This window comes from Aulostomus chinensis, chromosome 3 (assembly GCF_037954235.1).
Source record: "Aulostomus chinensis isolate RoL2024-O1b breed Wild chromosome 3, RoL_Achi_v1.0, whole genome shotgun sequence".
NCBI classification, from domain to species: domain Eukaryota; kingdom Metazoa; phylum Chordata; class Actinopteri; order Syngnathiformes; family Aulostomidae; genus Aulostomus; species Aulostomus chinensis.
In genome coordinates, this window is record NC_141322.1 from 580137 (window position 1) to 602157 (window position 22021).

Consider the following 22021-nt stretch of genomic DNA (forward strand, 5'->3'; position numbering starts at 1 on the left):
AATTTATTAGCATGTTTTGCCGGAGTCACGCTGGCGCTGTGTAGTGTGGATTAAGGGCCCGGCTTGATGAAGTGTAGTTGCAAATTAATTGAGGATCACTATCAGTTACGTGCTGGCCTCTCCACACAAACCCATGCATACAACAAAGTAATTAGCTTGCTGTTAATTAGGTAATTAAGCAAATGAATGGGAGCGCCTCTTGATTTCCAAAGGGGATGAATGGTGTTTTTGCTTTGCTGCTGAGGGGAGCTGCGTCCACCAGCCGGGAACGAGGGGGAGAGAGAACGTCTGCAGGAGACGCCTGACAGCACCGGACGACTGCGACTGAATCGTGTTGCTTGAATGAAATAAACAAAATAGGAAGGAAGGAAAGTCTAAACATTAAAAGTAGGAGAGAACAACAGAAATGAAAATGTGGATGAGGCGGGTTTTTGATTTTTGATGTTGCCTTGATGTGGGATGGTGCTGCAATTCCAGGCATTTTTAACTGAATAATTCAATATTAAAACCATTCCCTTCACTGTAAATCACAGATGCAAGTCTGTAGCTGCTCAAACCTTTGTGACCTCAACCTGGATGTGGTCCTGGTTGACAGCCTGGCAAGGAGATTGAGCAACAAGGTCATTTTTAACATCCACATCACCAGGTCACAGTTATGGTAGTCAGTAACCCATTAACGCACGATTCCACGTCAAAATGTTTCCGTCCCTTCTTGTTGGTCCCTGGTAGCAGCTGGTGCACTTTGGGACCGACTCCGGATCTTCTCCAGCACCTTGGCCAGGAGCACGCACAGAATTCACCTGAGCTACATGTTTTTGCTGGAGGGAGGAACCAGAGGACCTAACATAAACCCACACAGAGGGGAACACAAGGAAAGGACCTGGGACAGTCGGGCCTTGAGCCCAGGGCCTCCCTGCTGTGACCTAACAGCGCCAACCACTATGGCTCAGGTGATGTGTGACCTGTTCAGCTGCAGCAGTGACCCAAGACTTCCTGGGTCACTAGGATAGAACAGACAGCGTTCTTTTAAGGTCTAGAAATGTACAAAAGATGGCTGGCTATCACTTCAGTTAGAGAGAAGAGATGTGGCGAGCGTTTGGCCTCCGAGCCAAAAGTGTGCGTGACTGTAATGTGCAGCTGAACTAATTAACAGTGATTAATGAGTGTCCAGAGAACGTTGGTGAAAAACTGAGGTGTTAAAACATACTTGACATGCACCAGCAGACACAGATCACAATAATTATATTCTCATTTCCTTTTATTTGCTTAGTTCACTTAATTCCACTGCAAAAGTCAAGTTTACAAAGGAAGTACTGTCTTCTAACAAGCGCATCAACCAGTCCGAAGGTGAACTATTAATGTGGCGGGACGTCAAATGTATGAGAGGCTTCTGGTGTAGCGTCACTGACATCAAGCAGTCGTGAGTCACGAGACTGATTGACAAATCACAAAGGGGCCAAAACTTACAAATAGCACCTTTACGAGTACATTCTGACAGAAGCAGATGTCTCCGAATGCCACATCTGTCCATGTCTTTGAAATGTGCATCTGCTGCAAATGGCAATGACAGGACCAAAGGCTGCAGTTCTCTCTGTGTATTTTAGTTACAAGTACAAAGGTCAGTGAGAAAACTAGATTTACTGGTGTGGGGAACAAGTACAAACAAGTACTGAGAGGCAGCACCACCAAGTTTCTCTTCACACACACACACACACACACACACACACACACACACACACACACACACACACAGTGCTGGAAAATGGATGAATATGATATCACTTTACTGGTTAGGAGTAATGTGCTGCAGTATTTCCCAGTATTGCAGTATTGTATTTTTGGACATTTTGTATTTGTTGAAGATTCAACAAACCACACGGGGCTTTCACTCTGTCCTTGGAAGCCATTCAGATTAGGGCTGCAGGGGTGGAAAGTTTCCCAGAAACTTTCTGAAACTTTTCATGGAAAGTGGGGTTCAGGAAAGTGAAGAAAGTTTTCACAGACTCCACGTGAGTATGTGGGAGTCAACAGGAATAATGTGGTCATATCGGAGGTAATTCATACCGACCATTTCACTGCATGTTCCAATCAGATGGACTGATCATTAGATCACGACTGACATTCTACGATTCTTGTGTTTGGGGTTTTATTCAGCAGTCATGTTTTTTGTTGTTCAATCAAAGAATCAATCACAGTTCCACTCACTGAGGAGTTTAAATTGTGCGTGACAGTTGTTGGCATGCATTTCTGTGAGTTGGTTGGTCTCAGGATTCACCCCTACATGTCTGCTTCATCCACCTCCGTCCTGCATCCCAAGGTTTTTACAACCACAACTTGGACAGAAACTTACGTTGGCACTTGAGAAGCAAACGATTTAAATATGAATGAAATATCAAAAATCTTAAACGGCTAAAATCTAGTGGAGAAGGAAGCTGTGACTTGGATCCTAGAAATAAGCTATGAGGGTCAAGGGTCAAGCAGAGAGCAGGACCACGGCGGTGCAGCAGAGGAGGAGGCCAACACCAACATGAACGGATGAGATTTACGCTGGATACACATTCTCTGAAGGCTCCAGAGGTTCACATGAAACAAGGCATCAGTCAGTAAGAGCTATAAAAATATATTGATACAATTTCATTTCTGAAAACAAAATAATATTCTTGATTAGTTTGTGGACAACACCTTTCAAGGCAGGTACAGAGTTCAGGTAACAAAAGTGCATCATCTAATGTCTTGAACGTCCTCCCTCGAAGGCGTGATGTTCCATGTGAGCTGAAAGAGGATTGAATGGGGTTATTGACCCTTTCATATACAGGACACACACACAAACACACATATATGTGTGTGTGATGTATGTAAATATATATATATACACACATACATATATATACACATATATATGTAAATATACATACATACGTATATACATGTGTATATACATATATGTATGTATGTATATATACATATATATGTGTGTGTATACACACACACACATTATTTATTTATTTTTATTAAATATTTTATTTATTCATTCATTCATTCATTCCACACAAATTGTCTTCTCTTTATGCAGCCAAGACAATCAATCAAACATCTCCGAACTCCTCCACAGACATTGAGCGCTAAATGTTAACTGAGTCAAAAACTGCCACCCTCCTCATCTCCGCAGCATTTGAACCAACATGAACCTTGCTGTTCAGTAACGAATGTTACCTGCTTCACTACGCTAGTAGCTGGCACTCAGCCACTAACAAGTCTTTTCTTTGCAGGCAATAGTTTTTAACGCAGATAAAAACAAAAACATTGCATACTTACACTTATAAAAAACAGCTTTAAAAGATATGTACGGGAGAAGCTCATAGATTTTCCCCAAGATACTGGCTTCGTTAGCCAGAGAAGCGTCTCGGTTCCACACCTGTACAACATCTTCTCGATCTCGGACGCTAACGCTGACACCAACCACCTCGTCGTCTAAGGAGAGACCAACAAAACAGAGCTGACAATGACAGCAGCAAACAACCAGCATCCATCAGTACCAGCACAGGCGAAGGAGAAGGCGAAGGAGAAGGCGAAGCAGCGGTACCTGAAGCACAGTAATCTGCGAATTGCTCCCCAATAGTTGCCAGTAACAATTCCTTCCAAACTGCAGCCTGAAACCAGAAGTGAACTAGTCATTCTGTTCATTACATTCACCAATAATTCCTTAATAAGTGCATAATGCAGAACAGTATAATATTTTAGTCAGTGAATTATTGCTATAATGAGAAAGCCAAGCATGTTCATATACAGGAATATACTATATTACTTCAAAAGCTTAACAGAGCACAACACCTACAGTACTTTCTTTTGGTACTTTCATCTTCCACACTCCTCCTTTTGCATTGCTTTCTTCTTCCCTATTAAGCATAGAAGACACAAAAGTAAATGTACTGCAATCACGCCTCAGTACATATGTGCTCAACGTAAAAAACAGACACATAAAGACAAGGATGACATCTTTTTTTAGGTGATAATATTCAAGATGGACAGATGCAGCGATGGTTCTGCTCCAGTCCTGATGTGAACAGCTGGAACAGGTGGGTATGTTAACAAGGCCACCAATGTAATAGTAATATTAGTAGTATATGTGGAAGAAGTAGTCATAGTTTTAGTCGTAATAGTAACACAAGTAAGAGCAATTGGAGCAGTGACATTAGTAATAGTAATACCAGTCATAGTAGTAATAGTAGTAGCAGAAGTAGAGGAAATAGTTACAGTAGTAGAAGTTGTAATACCTGTAGAAGTTGTAGTAGTAATGATAGTCATTGTACAAGTAGTCATAGCAGTGGCAGTAGTACAAGTAGAAGTTAAAACAAACATAATAGGGTCTTCGCCCTGGTAGTAGAAATACTGTTAGTTGTATTAGCAGTAATAGTAGTAGTAGCATACCATTGACCATCACATCCAACTAAAGAGACCGTAACCTGTCACTGGCATTAAAGGAACCACACTAAACTGGTTTAGGTCATATTTACAAGGTCCATCTCAGCTGGTACTAGTTAATCATGTCGTCGTCGTTGTCCTCGTCATTGTCTACCACTTTATTCGGTTGGTCCAGGTTGCGGGGGCAGCAGCCTCAGCAAGGAAGCCCAGACTGTCCTCTCCCAGCCACTTCCACCAGCTCTTCCGGGGGAATCCTGAGGCGTTCCCAGGCCAGCTGAGAAATAATCCCTCCAGCGTGTCCTGGGTCGGCCCCGAGGCCTCCTACCAGTCGGACATGCTTGGAGAACCACCCGAGTGAGCCGTCCAGAAGGCGTCCTCACCAGATGCCTGAACCACCTCCACTGACTCCTCTACATGGAGGAGCAGCAGCTCTACTCTGAGTCCCTCCTGAAGGACTGAGCTTCTCACCCTGTCTCTAAGGGAGAGTCCAGCCTCCCTGAGGAGGAAACTCATTTTGGCTGCTTGTATTCAGGATCTTGTTCTTTTGGTCATTACCCAGAGCTCATGACCACAGGTGAGGGGTGGAACGTAGATTGACTGGTAAATCGAGAGCCTCGGCTATTGGCTAAGCTCCCTCTTTACTACAATGGACCGGTTTAGCACCACAACACCACCGCGGTTGTTGCCCCAATCCGCCTGTCAATCTCCAGTTATGTCCTATCCTCACTCTTGAACAAGACACCAAGATACTTAAACTCCTACACCTGAGGCAGTTAGTTAATGATGGTTCCTCTGAGACCACTACAGTCAATTCTGGTGTTCCGCAAGGCTCTGTGCTTGGACCAGTCCTCTTCACCCTGTACCTGCTTCCTCTAGGTCACATGATCAGGAAACACTCCATGAATGTTCACTGCTATGCAGACGACACACAGCTGAACTCATCAATGATCCACATGGAACAAACCAGCTGACTGAACTGGAGGCCTGTCTGAAGGACAGGAAACATGGAGGACCATCGTTTCCTTTATTTAACTCTGATAAACTGAAGTTCTTGTGCTGGGCCCAAACACCTGAGGACCACCTGATCTGATGAGACAGGTACCCTGGATGGCACCACCCTGGCCCCCAGCACCACCGTAGGAACCTAGGAGTTCTCTTTGACCAGGACCCTTTAACTCCCACATTCAACAAATCTCCAGGACGCCTTCTTCCATCTACGTAACATCGCTAAGATCAGACACATCCTGGCTCAAGAAGATGCAGAAAAACTAGTCCCTGCTTTTGTCACTTCCAGGCTGGATTACTGCACCTCCCTCCTACCAGGCTGGACTACTAAGTCCCTAAAGACTCTCCAGCTGGTCCAGAACGCTGCTGCCCGCGTTGACTAGAACTGGTAGCAGAGACCAGGTTTCCCCTGGACTGCTTCTCTGCATGGCTCCCTGTCAGACTCAGAACAGAATTTCAAATTCTTCTTCTACCATCAAAGTCCTCAACAGTCAGGCTCCTTCATCCCTGACAGAGCTCCTAGTCCCCTATGATCCAGCTAGAACCCTTCACTCCCAGGATGCAGGGTTCCTGCTGGTTCCTAGAGTTCTAACAGTAGAATGGGAGCCAGAGCCTTCAGCTATCAGGCTCCCCTCCTGTGGAACCGTCTCCCAGTTTCAGTCCAGGACCCAGACCCCCTCTCAAGGTTTAAGAGCAGACTTAAGACCTTCCTTGTTGATCAGGCTTATAGTCAGGACTGCTTAGGCTGGCACTTAGATCTGCAGCTATAGGCTCAGACTGCTGGGGATCTCCCATGATGCACTGGGCTTCTCTCTCCTCCTCCTGTCCTCATACGTGTTACTAGCTGGTCTTCTTCTCCCCTCATCCCAGATCCTGGTGCTGCTGGAGGAGGCTCCAGACCTGAAGAGGCTCCAGCTGCCACCTGTAGCTCCACCTGCTCACGTCCCCGTCTGTCCATCAGTCTCTCCTCCTTTCTCTCTCTCTTTATCTCTGTCCCTCTCTTTCCTTCTGTCTCTCTGTCCTCCTCCATTCTCTGTCTTTGTCTCTGTCCATCAGTCTCTCCTCCTTTCTCTCTCTCTTTATCTCTGTCCCTCTCTCTCCTTCTGTCTCTCTGTCTTCCTCCATTCTCTGTCTTTGTCTCTGTCCTGCTCTCCTGCTCTCTCTCCGTCCCCACTGATCCTGGATCTGCTCCACCCTCAGGAAGGTTCTGGTGGCTGCTGTTACAGGATGTGCTTGCTGATGGAGAATTGTTGGGTGGAGGTTCATTGAGGGAGGGAGGTGCTGGACCTGCTCTACTTGTTATGTGTCATGAGATAACTTTTCTTGTGATTTCGCGCCATGCAAACACAACTGACTTGACTTGACCAGCAAAATATCTGTAGTAGCAATAATAGCAGTAGTATAGTATTAGTAGCAGTAAATGGACTCTTTTTCACATAGCGCCTTTCTTCCACTCCCCCTGAAACCGTGGTGGAGGAGTTTGAATGCCATAAGGACCCTAGGAGCTATGCTGTCGGGGGCATTTTGCCCCTGGTAGGGTCACCCAAGGACAACAGGTATTAGGCGAAGGGCCAGACAAAGAATGGTTCAAAAGACCCTTCATGGGAAGAAGGACAAGTAGTCTGTGTACCCAGCTCGGAGGGTTACTGGGGCCCGCCCTGGAGCCAGGCCCGGGATAGGGGCCCATGTGCAAGTGACTGGTAGTTGGGCCTTAGCCTGAAAAGGTTACATGGTCTCATCCCCCCATGGATTTACCACCCGCGGGAGGAACCGGAAGGGTCCGGTGCAGCGTGGTTTGGCCAGCAGACCAAGTCAGGGGCCTTGGCTGTCTAATCCCCAGACTTGGAAGCTGGCTTTTGGGACATGGAATGTCACCTCTCTGGCGGGGAAGGAGCCGGAGCTTGTGGAAGTGGTTGAGCGTTACAGGCTAGATATTGTCGGCCTCACCTCACCACACAGCATCAGGTTTGGAACCAGAGTCCTTAAGGGGGGTTGGATTCTCTACTTTGCTGGAATTGCTACAGGTGAGAGGCGGAGGGCCAGAGGTGGGCTTTTTGAGATCCCCCAGACTACCCTGTGACTTCAGGTCGGGGAACGGGTCCTAACTGTTGTCTGCACTTATGCGCCGAAACAGCAGTTCAGAGTACCCACCCTTTTTGGAGTCCCTGGGAAGGGTGCTGGATGGTGCCCCCACTGGGGACACAAGTGGTGTGCAGTTATTGGACTTCTGTGTGAGTTCTCTGCAACATTGCATGGACATCAGGGGCAGTGTCTTTGGAGTGGGAGACCGGGTGGTGGTCCCCATCTTTAAGAAAGGGGACCGGAAGGTGTGTTAAACTATCGAGGGATCACATTCCTCAGCCTCCCTGGAAAGGCCTCCACCAAGGCACTGGAGAGGAGGGTCAGGGCAACAGTCAAACCTCAGATTGAGGAGGATCAATGTGGTTTTCGTCCCAGCCATGGAACCGTGGATCAGCTCTTCACCCTTGATAGGGTGCTGGAGGGGGCATGGGAGTTTGCCCAACCAGTCCAAATATGCTTTGTTGATTTGGAGAAGGCTTATGACCGTGTTCCCGGGAGCACCCTGTGGGAGGTACTCAAGGAGTATGGGGTGGATGGCCCCTTATAAAGGGCCATTCTGTCTCTACCGGAGGAGTGAGAGCCTGGTTCGCGTTACTGGTAGTAAGTCGGACTTCTTCCCGGTGAGGGTTGGACTTTGTCACCAGTTCTGTGCATAACTTTATGGACAGAATTTCTAGGTGCAGCTGGGTGGTGGAGGGGGTTGAGTTTGTGGTGAGAGGATGTCGTCTCTGCTTTTTGCAGATGACGTGGTCCTCTTAGCTCAATCAAGCCATGACCCCCAGCTCTCTTGCTGGGACAGTTCACAGCCAAATGTGAAGCGACAGGGATGAGAATCTGCACCTCCAAGTCGGAGGCCATGGTCCTCAGCCGCAAAAGGGTGGCCTGTCCACTACAGGTCAGGGGAGGTCCTGCCTCAGATGGAAGAGTTTAAGTATCACGGGATCTTGTTCCAAGTGAGGGTAGGATGGAGCGGGAGATTGACAGGCGGATTGGGGCAGCATCCACAGTGATGCGGGTGCTAATGTTTGTTGTGGTGAAGAGGGAGCATAGCCAAAAGGCAAAGTTCTCGATTTCCCCGTCAATCTACTTTCCAACCCTCACCTGTGGTCATGAGCTCTGGGTAATGACCGAAAGAACAAGATCACAAATACAAGCAACCGAAATGAGTTTCCTCCTCAGGGAGGCTGGGCTCTCCCTTAGAGACAGGGTGAGAAGCTCAGTCCTTCAGGAGGGACTCAGAGTAGAGCTGCTGCTCCTCCATGTAGAGGAGTCAGTGGAGGTGGTTCAGGCATCTGGTGAGGACATGCCTTCAGGATGGCTCACTCTGGAGGTTCTCCAAGCATGTCCGACCGGTAGGAGGCCTCGGGGCTGACCCAGGACACGCTGGAGGGATTATTTCTCTTGGCTGGCCTGGGAAAACCTTGGGATTCCCCAGAAGAGCTGGTGGAAGTGGCTGGGAGAGGACAGTCTGGGCTTCCTTGCTGAGGCTGCTGCACCTGTGACCCGGATAAGTGGAGGACGACGAAGACGATGCCCTTTCTACCTTAGCAGCACTCAAAGCATTTTACAGTGTTGTTACACACACACACACACACACACACATACACACGCACACACACACACACACACACACACACACACATACACACACACACACACAAAGATGTGAAGATGCCATGCAAGGCACCAAACTGCTCATCAGGAGCAATTAGGGGTTCAGTATCTTGCTCAAGGACACTTGGACATGGTCACTGGGGGAAGTGGGGATCAAACCAGTGACCCTTCCGTTGCTAGATGACCACTCTACTTCTGAGCTGGCCAGTAGTAGTGATAATAATACTAGTAATAACAGTAGTAGTAGTAGTCATAATAGCAGGAGTCTTCCTAGTAGTAGGAACTGTGTAGTAGTAATAATAGCAGGAGCAGTAGTACTATTATTAGTAATTGTAGTAGTAATAGCAGCAGTAGTAGTGACTCACCACAGGGGCCTCCGCTCTCCTCTCATCAGATGGTAGCTACACCTCAGCGGCAGCGCTGGAACTGGAGGGATGTTGTTGTAAACACTCCAGAAAAGCTGCGAACACACACATTTTCCTGAAGTGTTTGACAAAGTTGCTCTTCTTAAAAAGTCGTAATCACCTTAAAGTTATCAACTCAATGGCTTACGCTTAACATTTTTGGCAGTGAAGGAGTGCGCACACACACACACACCAAAAGGTAGTTTTTTCCAGCCTTTTTCACTTTGTTACTCAACATTAATGGTGTACATTGAAAGTTATGCATGAAACCACAGTTCTATGTGTATTATGTGTACTAGACGCCTTCCAGAGGCAATACATAACAAGGAAACATGTCTTCTCATGTCCACACACAGGAGGAGTTGTAATATCAACAGAGTCACACATGACCCAGGATGATACAGGTGCTAGCCCTGAGCGCCACAATATAAATGATCCTGCCATCCTGAAATTCGTCCCTTCTGAGACTTCTTGCCAAGTTTCAGATCGACAAAAAAACTCTGGCAGTCATCTGCAATCAATAGAATCATAGTTACATACATAACTTTAATTTTATTTCATTCTTACTGACTGCCAGAGGCAGTGCATGACACTGGATGACAAAGGTGCACAGCGAGGCCAAAGTAGCAGCCGCACAAATGCCACCGAGAGGCACACCCCTAAATGCTGCCCAGGATGTGGAGAAACTGCCGGTGGATTGACCCTGGAATTTAAGGGGAACAGGCAGGCCCTTTGACCTGCATACCTGAGTGATGGCATCCACAAAGCAGCTCCAGATTTGGATGCCAAATGTGGTCCCCCAACTGAGACAGCAGGTCCTTTCTCCTCAGCAGGGGCGCCAGATTTCTGTCTAGGAGTCTGCACAAACCAGGGCCCCCCAGGCCAATACAGAGCCACCAGCAGCACACTGTGTTTGCCCCACTGTGTGAAGCTTCTCCCATACCAGAGAAAATGGTGGAAAGGTATAAAAGAGGCAGTCCAGCCTAACATCAGCCTTAACCAATATATAGCATGCTAACATCTGCCTTAAACAATACATAACGGCTAACATCTGTCCTCAATGATACATAGGACAGGCTGATATCAACTCTAACAACACATGAGACAAGCTAACATCAGGCCTAACCACTACAAAAGACAGACTTAGATCAGCCCTCACCAATACCTGAGACAGGCTGATATCAGTCCCAAGGAATGTGTAAGACAGGCTCACATAAGCCCTAACAGCTACATAGGAAAGGCTTACATAGGCCTGCTCCCCCCTTTCTACCTCGAAAGCTCCTCCTTAGTGAATTAGGCTCTAGGCCAAGTTGACCTCTGTTAGCCTTTATTTTGTTGAGGGAAACCACCGGGAGCGACACTCACACCTGTTGATGATGATACTCACCTGAACAGTTTGAACTGTGTAGATCTTTTTCAGGTTGGATTCACATTCTGCTGCTGTTGTGCCCGGTAATGACCTGCAGCAAGAAACCAGAGTTGCTTCAGAGACCAGAATCGTACGACAATTACACCATCAAGAACTCTGCTACATGTTCTAGACAAGCCTGAGGACAAGCATCCATCCATCCCTCCATCCATGTTCCCCCTCTTCTCCTGTTGAGGGTGGTGGGGGTGGAGCCTATCCCAGCAGCCTTCCCCCTGGACAGGTCACCAGTCCATGGCAGGGCCAACACATAGAGACAGACAACCATTGGCTCTCCCAGCCACGCCTACGGTCAATTTAGAGTCTGGATTAACCTGGTCCCCTCTTGATGTCTTTGGACTGTGGAGGAAGCTGGAGTACCAGAGAGAACCCAGCAGGAACAGGGAGAACATGGAGACTCACCCAGAAAGACCCCGTGCTGCAGCCGGGGCTCCACCCACAACCTTCTTGCTGGGGGCCACAGTGAGGACCACTGCTCCACGGGGCTGCCACTGAGGACAAGCAGCTGGACCACAAATCTACATCTGTTTCACAGCCTGTATTTGATAGACCAATGACATCCAGAATGTCACGTTGGTCTGACGGGTTCAGTGTTTTGACTACAAAACAATACATCGAGCAATGATAGTTAGACCCACAGTACAACTACGGTAGATGCTCACATCCAAGAAGCGGCAGAGGGCTTGCCATCACATTATCACAGTATCACAATACAGCAATTCTGCAATCATGACAATAAGACGATTCATCTATGATTGGAGTGGCAGAAATTAATCTATTAGTTGATTGAAAATAAAATTGATTAGCAACTGTTTTAATACTTGAATAATAATTCTATCTATTCTTTTAAATAAAAATAACAAATATTTGTGGGTTTCAGACTCTTCAGTATTTGGATTTGCTGCTTAAAGAAAGTAGAGTTTCAACTGTAAATTTCATATTTATGTGGAATTATATGGACTAAAGATTTATGGGTAGTTGTGAAAATAATTGTCTTACTAGTTTGTGATAAAAATCGTTGTTACTATTGATTATTCTACTTGTGTAGCTGAAGGATGTTCTGTCTGGTGGCAGTGCAACAATTGTGTTACTGAGGTTAAAGAATGTAAAACAAGCAACTCTTCAAAATGGCAGCGGCGGCAATGTGCTTCTGACTGACATATTAATGGAGCGCATATAGATCAGAATTGGACACTCGCCACTTAGTTGAGAGATCCAGTGATGGCCAAACTTTGGGTGTGTATGTGAAAGGTTTCATTAGAAATGTGTGGGATTCAATTTGTCCTGATTAAAAAAGACAAGTTTATTTTAGCTTATTTATTTGTTTTCCTGGAGAAAAGGCATGGAATAATAAACAAAAACAGCGTGAGCGAACAAAACAGGCCATGAGATGATCCCAATTATGATGTGAAACCCCTCTGAGTAACAGCCTCCACCATACATTGATAATTGCCACCTGTGTATTGGGACTGTTGCAGGAGCAACGATCAGGTGTCTCCCTCCTGGTTATTATAACAGACTGCAATAATTCTTTGGAGCAAACGAGCAAACAGAGACTAATTTGAAACAGACAGAGTTTCATAAGTGACTTTTTCACCTCTGAACCCTCAAACACACACAAGCTACGTGGAGGACAAGTTCTACCTAAAGTTCTACTAAAGTTCTACCTCAAGACAGATTTTGCTCTCTACATCTGCTTGAAAGTTGCACCAGCTGAAAGTTGCTACTGAAGCTGATCTTCCTTTAGCTTTGGACAGAGGAAATATAGCAGTAGAGTAAATGTGTGCCATTTTTCTTTCTAACAAGCCCCTGACACCACAACAACCTGGTTTGAGACTCTTTGGTAACTGATGCATAGCAACCAAACAGGCTTCCCAGGACCAGACTTCTATCTTGAACAGTATTCGATTTTTGAATTTGCCAGTAATGTCCTTGTGAGTACTGGTAACTTCTAACCATGAACAACAGTCCACTTCCCCAGGTATCAATAATAGAGAACTGTGACATCACTCAAGGTAGCATAACGCTTTAACCATGTGATGTCGCGCTCATGTGGGTTATAATCATCACACTGATTTCTTCGACACAGACAGAGAAATCAAGAGATGCAGCACGACAACCAAATCGTGGTTTGGGACAAAAACTGATTTTATGCAAATCGCTTCAAAACTTTGAGGCTCCAACAGCCCAAACCTCAACTGCACCAAACCTGTTTGTTGTTGTGAAAAGATTAAACCAGTAGGTGTGTGTGTGTGTATACACACTACCAATCAGAAGTTTGGACTCACCTCCTCATTTACTGGTTCCTCTTTATTTTCATGAGTGTTTACATTGTCGGTTCTCCCTGAAGGCATCAAAACTATGAATGAACACATCTGCAATTCTGTAGTCAACAAATCATGAAAGAACTCCAACAGGTTCTACGTTCTAGGTTCTTCTAAACAGCCTCCCTCTGACTCCTGCTATGCTCACTCTTGGCGTTCTCTCCTTGAGCTTCATGAGGTCATCACCTGAAACGGTTCTCCAACAGTCTTGAAGGAGTTCCAGACGTGCTGAGCACTTGTTGGCCCTTTGGCCTTCACTCTGCGCTCCATCTCATCCCAAACATCTGGACTGGGTTCAGGTAAGGTGACTGGAGGCCAGGTCACCTGGGCCGCCCTCCATCACTCTCCTTCTTGGTCAAGTAGCCCTCACACAGCCTGGAGGTGTGTTTGGGTCGTCGTCCTGCTGAAACATCATGACGGTCCAACTAAACACAGACGGGATGGGATGGTGTGTTGCTGCAGGACGCTGTGGCAGCCATGTTGGTTCAGTAAAGCCCCCCCCACCATCACACCTCCTCCTCCATGCTTCACGCTGGGAACCATGCATGTAAAGACGTCCCTCCACCTTTTCTGTGTCCCACAAAGACACGGCGGTGGAACCAAAGCTCTCAAATGTGGACTCATCAGATGGCGTTCATCTGGGCTCCAGTCTGAGGAGCTGTTAACTGGTGGTTCCTGAGGCTGGGGACTGGGATGAACTCCTCCTCAGCAGCAGAGGAGACTCTTGGTCTTCCTCTCCTGGGCCGTCCTCATGTGAGCCGGTTTCATGGTGGCGCTTGATGGTTTTTGCGACTGCACTCGGGGACGCATTCAAAGTTTTTCCAGTTTCCTGGACTGAGTGACCTTCAGGTCTTAGGGCACTGATGGACGTGGCTCCTCTCTACTGAGCTGATGGTTCCTGCCATGACATGAATTCTAGCAGTGGTCAAACAGAGCTGTCAGCTGGGGAGCAGCCTGACTTCTGCTCAGCTCAACTGATGCTCCCAGCCAGGAAGAAGGCAGGAAACTCCACCACTGAACCCTGACAAGGTGAACCTGAGAGGGGGACCATTTCAGGTGATGACATCATGAAGCTCCCTGAGAGAAGGACGAGGGGTTGCAGCGCTGCAGCGAAGCAGAGGGAGGCGACTTTGAGGAGCTGGAATATGAAACAGGTTTACAGTTCTGAACAATTCTGTCTTTGCTGCATGATTCCATTGATCTGCTTCAGAGATTTGATGTCTTCAGGATGAAACTACGATTCAGAAAGAAGTAAAAACAAACATAATAGGGTCCAGGCGAAGACCCTAATAAAGGAAAAACACTGAATGAGAAGGTGTGTCCAGACTTTTGACTGGCAGTGTGTTTATATATACATATACATATATATTCATATATATATATATATATACACATATACATATATATTCATATATATATATATATATATATATACACATATATATATATATATATACACATATACATATATACACATATACATATATATTCATATATATATATATATACACATATACATATATATTCATATATATATATATATACACACATACATATATATTCATATATATATATACACACACATATATATATATATATATATATACATAGATATACATATATACATATATATACGCATATATACATATATATACATATATACACACATATATACATATATGTATATATATGTAAATATGTGTATATATATGAATATATATGTATATATATATGTATATATGTATATATATATGTATATATATGAATATATATGTATATGTGTATATATGTATATGTAAATATATATATGTGTATATATATGTAAATGTGTATATTTATGTAAATGTATATATTTGTAAATGTATATATATGTATATAAATGTAAATGTATATATATGTATATAAATGTAAATGTATATATGTGTATATAAATGTAAATGTATATATGTATATATATATGTAAATGTATATATATGTAAATGTATATATATGTAAATATGTAAATATATATATTTAAAAACACACACACATACATACATATATGTATGTATGTGTGTGTGTGTGTGTGTGTGTGTGTGTGTGTGTGTGTGTGTGTGTGTGTGTGTGTGTGTGTGAGCGTGTGTGTGTGAGTGTGTGTGTTGGAGGGGACAGCAAACTCTCGGTGTGAAGTCACTTGAGATGCTAACAAACCATCAAACTCTGACGACTGAGCATAAGACGAACTCCAGCGGCCGTGAGGAACTTTTCCGGGCTGCGGGTTATGTGCTAAATTGGGGTTCTACTCTGGCCCCTGGCCCCTGGTCCCCCTTCCCCACAGCCCCCGGCCACTTGGCTCTGGCCCCGTGCCTGCAATCACACAGATCTTCATCAGGGTCTCGATAACAAGGCGGAAGACATGTGAGCTACCTGTCCAACCAAAAGGTCCAAGGTGAGTGCAGCGGCAACGCCGAGGTCTGGCCTCCGCTGTGGGTCTTGGTGATCCTCTCCAGTTCCTTCGCGTCGATGTCGATGCTGCCGGTCGGGCCGCTCGGGGCGCCCCGGTCCCCCTCCAGCTCCGTCTGGCCCGCAGGAGCCGCCATGACCGTACACTACACGGGTCGATCTGCTCTGTTGTCCCGAATCAGCGTCCTAAATAAAAACACCCGGTTCGGCGTTGCCTCCTCATACGGACACACACTTTTTCCGCCCACAGATGGATGACGTCAGTGTAGAGAAGGGGAAGGACGAACAATTCAGAAGAACAAATCTTTTGGTTGAAAGTTTCGAATAGTTCACTTCCTGAAGCGAGCCGTTCACTTCACGGTTCAGTGGAGCTCTGAGCTGGTCCGGTCGCAGGCGGCCGGAACGAGCCCCCCACCCCCACCCCCCTCCAACACCGGCGCAGTGAACGAATCTTTAAAGCAAACGGAAGCTGGGGATTCAGTACACCGAGACGAACGAAATGGAACTTCCCAGCGCACGGTGACGTCTCTGCGTCATCGGACACAGACGTCAGAGAGCAGGACAGCGGGAAGATGCATCACTCCGCTGCTTCTCCAGCCCGCCATCAGAAGTGACCTCATAAACGGATCACGTGACCCTGCGGTCAGGCAGCGAGGCCACACCAGCAGATGAGAGACTGTCATTGTTTCACTTTGTCCAGTAGCTCTGATCCAGTCCCTGTTCCTCGGGTCATAGGTGGTAGAAATTCACATTCAGTGTGTAAATAAAGGCTGTGGCATAAGTGGCAGTACTGATCCCTCAGGTTAAGTAAAGTACAGGCTTTTCAGTGTATTCAAACAAGTGCATTGTGTTACTTTTCCTTTTTGTTTTTGTACACTTTACTGATATTCACAGTGAAACCGAATATCATAAGTGAAGTGTTCAGTGAGACAAGGTGCGTCTCTGACAATGTAACCAGGGTTCATGTGGTCACAGATCTCAGAACATACATGTGATCCCTCTGTAGCCTGTCACTGAAACACTAATCAGAATAGTAATGAAGTATTTGTACAATGTTTCTTCCATCTTTGCTTCTACAAGCACCAGTAACAACACTCGCTGAGACTGAGAGGAGGAAATGATTGATTCCGATTGACTAGACTCATTCCAGAAAATCCCTGCAGACCCACTTCAGCATTGGTCGCTTTCACACTGGAACCACACTGGACCTCCACCGGGGAACAAAGACAGAATCCAGGCACCCAGGAGTCTCCCTGACAGGTCCCATCCTGTTCTTGACACCTGGATCTTTGAGTCCAGCAGCAGAAGTTTCAGGATCCGGGTGGACGGGTCATGCTGGGCTGAGTCCAGCCCTGCTGCATCAGCTGGTACTGTGACCCACCGCCCCCCAGATCCACTGGGTTCCCTCCTCCCTTCCGACATGAGAACATGTATCAAAAAAGGAGAACAGGTATCAAAACGTGAGTACATGTTTCAAAACAGGAGAACGTGTATTAAAACATGAGCACATGTATGAGTACATGTATCTAAACAGGACAACATGTATCAAAACATGACTACATATATGAAAACAGGAGAACATGTATGAAAACATGAGAACATGTATCAAAACATGAGAATGTGTTTCAAAAAGCAGAACGTGTATCAAAACTGGAGAAAGTGTATCAAAAAAGGAGAAAGTGTATCAAAACATGAGCACATGAATCACAACATGACTACATGTATCAAAACAGGAGAACATGTATGAAAACATGGGTACATGTATGAAAACATGAGAACAAGTATCAAAACAGGAGAACATTTATCAAAACAGGAGAACATGTATTAAAACATGAGCACATGTATCAAAAAAGGAGAATGTGTTTGAAAACAGCAGAACATATATCAAAACAGGAGAAAGGGTATAGAACATGAGTACATTTCTCAAAACATGAGAACATGTATCAAAACAGGAGTGTGTTTCAAAACAGGAGAACGTGTATCAAAACAGGAGAGTGCGTTTCAAAACAGGAGAACGTGTATCAAAACAGGAGAACATGTATCAAAACAGGAGAACGTGTATAAAAACATGACTACATGTATCAAAACAGGAGAACGTGTCAAAACAGGAGAACGTCTATCAAAACATGACTACATGAATCAAAACAGGAGAACGTATATAAAAACTGGAGTTTATGCATGCAAACTGGAGAGCCTGTGTCAAAAAAGGAGAACATGTATCAAAAGAGGAGAACGTGGATCAAAACATGTCTACATGTATCAAAACAGGAGAACGTGTATCAAAACAGGAGAACATGTATCAAAACATGAGTACATGAATCAAAACATGACTACATGTATGAAAACAGGAGAACGTGTATCAAAAAAGGGGAGCTTGTTTCAAAAGAGGAGAACGTGTATCAAAACAGGAGAAAGTGTATCAAAACATGAGCACATGAATCACAACATGACTACATGTATGAAAACAGGAGAACATGTATGAAAACATGAGTACATGTATGAAAACATGAGAACAAGTATCAAAACAGGAGAAAATGTATTAAAACATGAGCACATGTATCAAAAAATGAGAATGTGTTTGAAAGAAGCAGAACATATATCAAAACAGGAGGAAGGGAATAGAACATGAGTACATTTATCAAAACATGAGAACATGTATCAAAACAGGAGAGTGTGTTTCAAAAGAGGAGAACGTATATCAGAACAGGAGAACATGTATCAAAACAGGAGAACGAGTATAAAAACATGACTACATGTATCAAAAAAGGACAACGTGTATCAAAACAGGAGAACATGTGTCAAAACAGGAGAACATCTATCAAAACAGGAGAACATCTATCAAAACATGACTACATGTATCAAAACAGGGGAACGTGTATGAAAACTGGAGTACATGCATGCAAACTGGAGAGCGTGTGTCAAAACAGGAGAACATGTATCAAAAGAGGAGAACGTGTATCAAAACATGTCTACATGTATCAAAACAGGAGAACATGTATCAAAACATAAGTACATGTATCAAAACATGACTACATGTATGAAAACAGGAGAACGTATATCAAAAAAGGGGAGCATGTTTCAAAAGAGGAGAACGTGAATCAAAACAAGAGAACGTGAATCAAAACAGGAGAAAGTGTATCAAAACATGAGCACATGAATCACAACATGACTACATGTATCAAAAAAGGAGAACATGTATGAAAACAGGAGAACGTGTCAAAACAGGAGAACGAGTATCAAAATTGGAGTACATGTATCAAAACAGGAGAACGTGTATAAAAACATGACTACATGTATCAAAACAGGAGAACGTGTATCAAAACAGGAGAACGTGTCAAAACAGGAGAACGAGTATCAAAATTGGAGTACATGCATGCAAACAGGAGAGCGTGTGTCAAAACAGGAGAACATGTATCAAAACATGAGTACAGCTATCAAAACATGACAACATGTATGAAAACAGGAGAACGTGTATTAAAAAAGGGGAGCATGTGTCAAAACAGGAGAACATCTATCAAAACAGGAGAACGTCCATCAAAACATATCTACATGTATCAAAACAGGAGAACGTGTATCAAAATTGGAGTACATGCATGCAAACAGGAGAGCGTGTGTCAAAATAGGAGAACATGTATCAAAAGAGGAGAATGTGTGTCAAAACATGTCTACATGTATCAAAACAGAAGAACGTGTATCAAAACAGGAGAACATGTATCAAAACATGAGTACATCTATCAAAACATGACAACATGTATGAAAACAGGAGAACGTGTATTAAAAAAGGGGAGCATGTTTCAAAACAGGAGAACGAGTATCAAAACATGAGTACATGTATCAAAACATGACATCAAGGATCAAATCAGGAGAATCAGGAGAACATGTATCAAAACATTAGTACACGTATCAAAACAGGAGAACGTGTATTAAATCCTGAGCACAAGTATCAAAACATGAGAACATGTATCAATAGAGGAGGATGTATTTCAAAACAGCAGAATATGTATCAAAACATGAGTACATGTGTCAAAACATGAGCACATGTATCAAAACATAACGATGTGTTTCAAAACAGCAGAACGTGTATCAAAACTAGAGAACGTCTATCAAAACAGGAGAACGTGTATCAAAAATAGAGAACGTGTATCAAAACATGACCACATGTATCAAAACATGAGAACATGTATCAAAACAGGAGAACGTGGATCAAAACTGGAGTACATGCATGCAAACTGGAGAGCATGTGTCAAAACAGGAGAACATGTATCAAAAGAGGAGAACGGGTATCTAAACATGACTACATGTATAAAAACAGGAGAACGTGTATCAAAAATGGAGTACGTGTATCAAAACATGAGAACATGTATCAAAACATGAGAACATGTATCAAAACAGGAGAATGTATTTCAAAACAGCAGAACATGTATCAAAACATGAGTACATGTATCAAAACAGGAGAACGTGTATCAAAACAGGAGAAAATGTATCAAAAGAGGAGAACGTGTATTAAAACATGAGCACATGTATCAAAACATGAGTACATGCATGAAAACAGGAGGTTGTGTTTCAAAACAGCAGAAAGTGTATCAAAACTAGATAACATGTATCAAAACAGGAGAACGTGTATCAAAACAGGAGAACATGTATCAAAACTGGAGTACATGCATGCAAACTGGAGAGCATGTGTCAAAACAGGAGAACGTATCAAAAGAGGAGAACGTGTATCAAAACATGACTACATGTATGAAAACAGGAGAACGTGTATCAAAAATGGAGAACGTGTATCAAAACATGAGAACATTTATCAAAACAGGAGAATGTGTATAAAAACATGAGCACATGTATCAAAACAGGAGAACGTCTATCAAAACAGGAGAACGAGTATAGAAACATGACTACACGTATCAAAACAGGAGAAAGTGTATCAAAACAGGAGAACATGTATAAAAACATGACTACATGTATCAAAAATGGAGAACGTGTATCAAAACAGGAGAACATGTTTCAAAACAGGAGAACATGTATCAAAACAGGAGAACGTGTATCAAAACATGTCTACATGTATCAAAACAGGAGAACGTGTATCAAAACATGAGTACATGTATCAAAACAGGAGGATGTATTTCAAAACAGCAGAACATGTATCAAAACATGAGCACATGTATCAAAACATGAATACATGTGTCAAAACATGAGAACATGTCTCAAAACATGAGTACATGTATTAAAACATGAGTACATGTATCAAAACAGGAGAACGTGTATCAAAACAGGACAGCATGTTTCAAAACAGGAGAACGTGTATCAAAACAGGAGAAAGTGCATAAAAACATGAGTACATGTATCAAAACATGAGATCAAGAATCAAATCAGGAGAACATGTATCAAAACATTAGTACATGTTTCAAAAAAGGAGAACATGTATCAAAACAGGAGGATGTATTTCAAAACAGGAGGATGTATTTCAAAACAGCAGAACATGTATCAAAACATGAGTACATGTGTCAAAACAGGAGAACCTGTATCAAAACAGGAGAACGTGTATTAAAATATGAGCACATGTATCAAAACAGGAGAACGTGTATTAAAACAGGAGAACGTGTATCAAAACTGGAGTACATGCATGCAAACTGGAGAGCATGTGTCAAAACAGGAGAACATGTATCAAAACAGGAGAACGTGTATCAAAACATGACTACATGTATCAAAACAGGAGAACGTCTATCAAAACAGGAGAACGTGTATAGAAACATGACTACATGTATCAAAACAGGAGAACATGTATCAAAACAGGAGAACATGTATGTAAACATGACTACATGTATCAAAACAGGAGAACGTGTATCAAAACAGGAGAACATGTATGTAAACATGACTACATGAATCAAAACAAGAGAACGTGTTTCAAAACATGTCTACATGTATCAAAATAGGAGAATGTGTGTCAAAACAGGAGAACATGTATCAAAACATGAGTACATGTATCAAAACATGACTACATGTATAAAAACAGGAGAACGTGTGTCAAAACAGGAGAACATGTTTCAAAACAGGAGAAAATGTATCAAAACAGGAGAACGTGTATCAAAACATGTCTACATGTATCAAAACAGGAGAACGTGTATCAAAACATGAGTACATGTATCAAAACAGGAGGATGTATTTCAAAACAGCAGAACATGTATCAAAACAGGAGAAAGTGTATAAAAACATGAGTACATGTATCAAAACATGAGATCAAGAATCAAATCAGGAGAACATGTATCAAAACATTAGTACATGTTTCAAAAAATGAGAACATGTAT

General features: G+C 43.6%; 1 protein-coding gene across 1 annotated transcript; it reads right to left on the reverse strand.

Moving 5' to 3' along the window:
* Positions 1-1252: 1252 nt before the first annotated feature.
* LOC147267333 (eukaryotic translation initiation factor 4E type 3-like) lies at positions 1253-16114 on the reverse strand. The gene is made up of 7 exons (XM_086197261.1): positions 15684-16114; positions 10915-10987; positions 9489-9583; positions 3836-3896; positions 3584-3650; positions 3316-3471; positions 1253-2772 (listed from the first exon to the last, which is right to left on the reverse strand). The coding sequence occupies exons 1-7, from the start codon at positions 15854-15856 to the stop codon at positions 2726-2728; spliced, it is 672 nt and encodes a 223-aa protein (XP_086053387.1). The 5' UTR covers positions 15857-16114; the 3' UTR covers positions 1253-2725.
* Positions 16115-22021: the final 5907 nt, after the last annotated feature.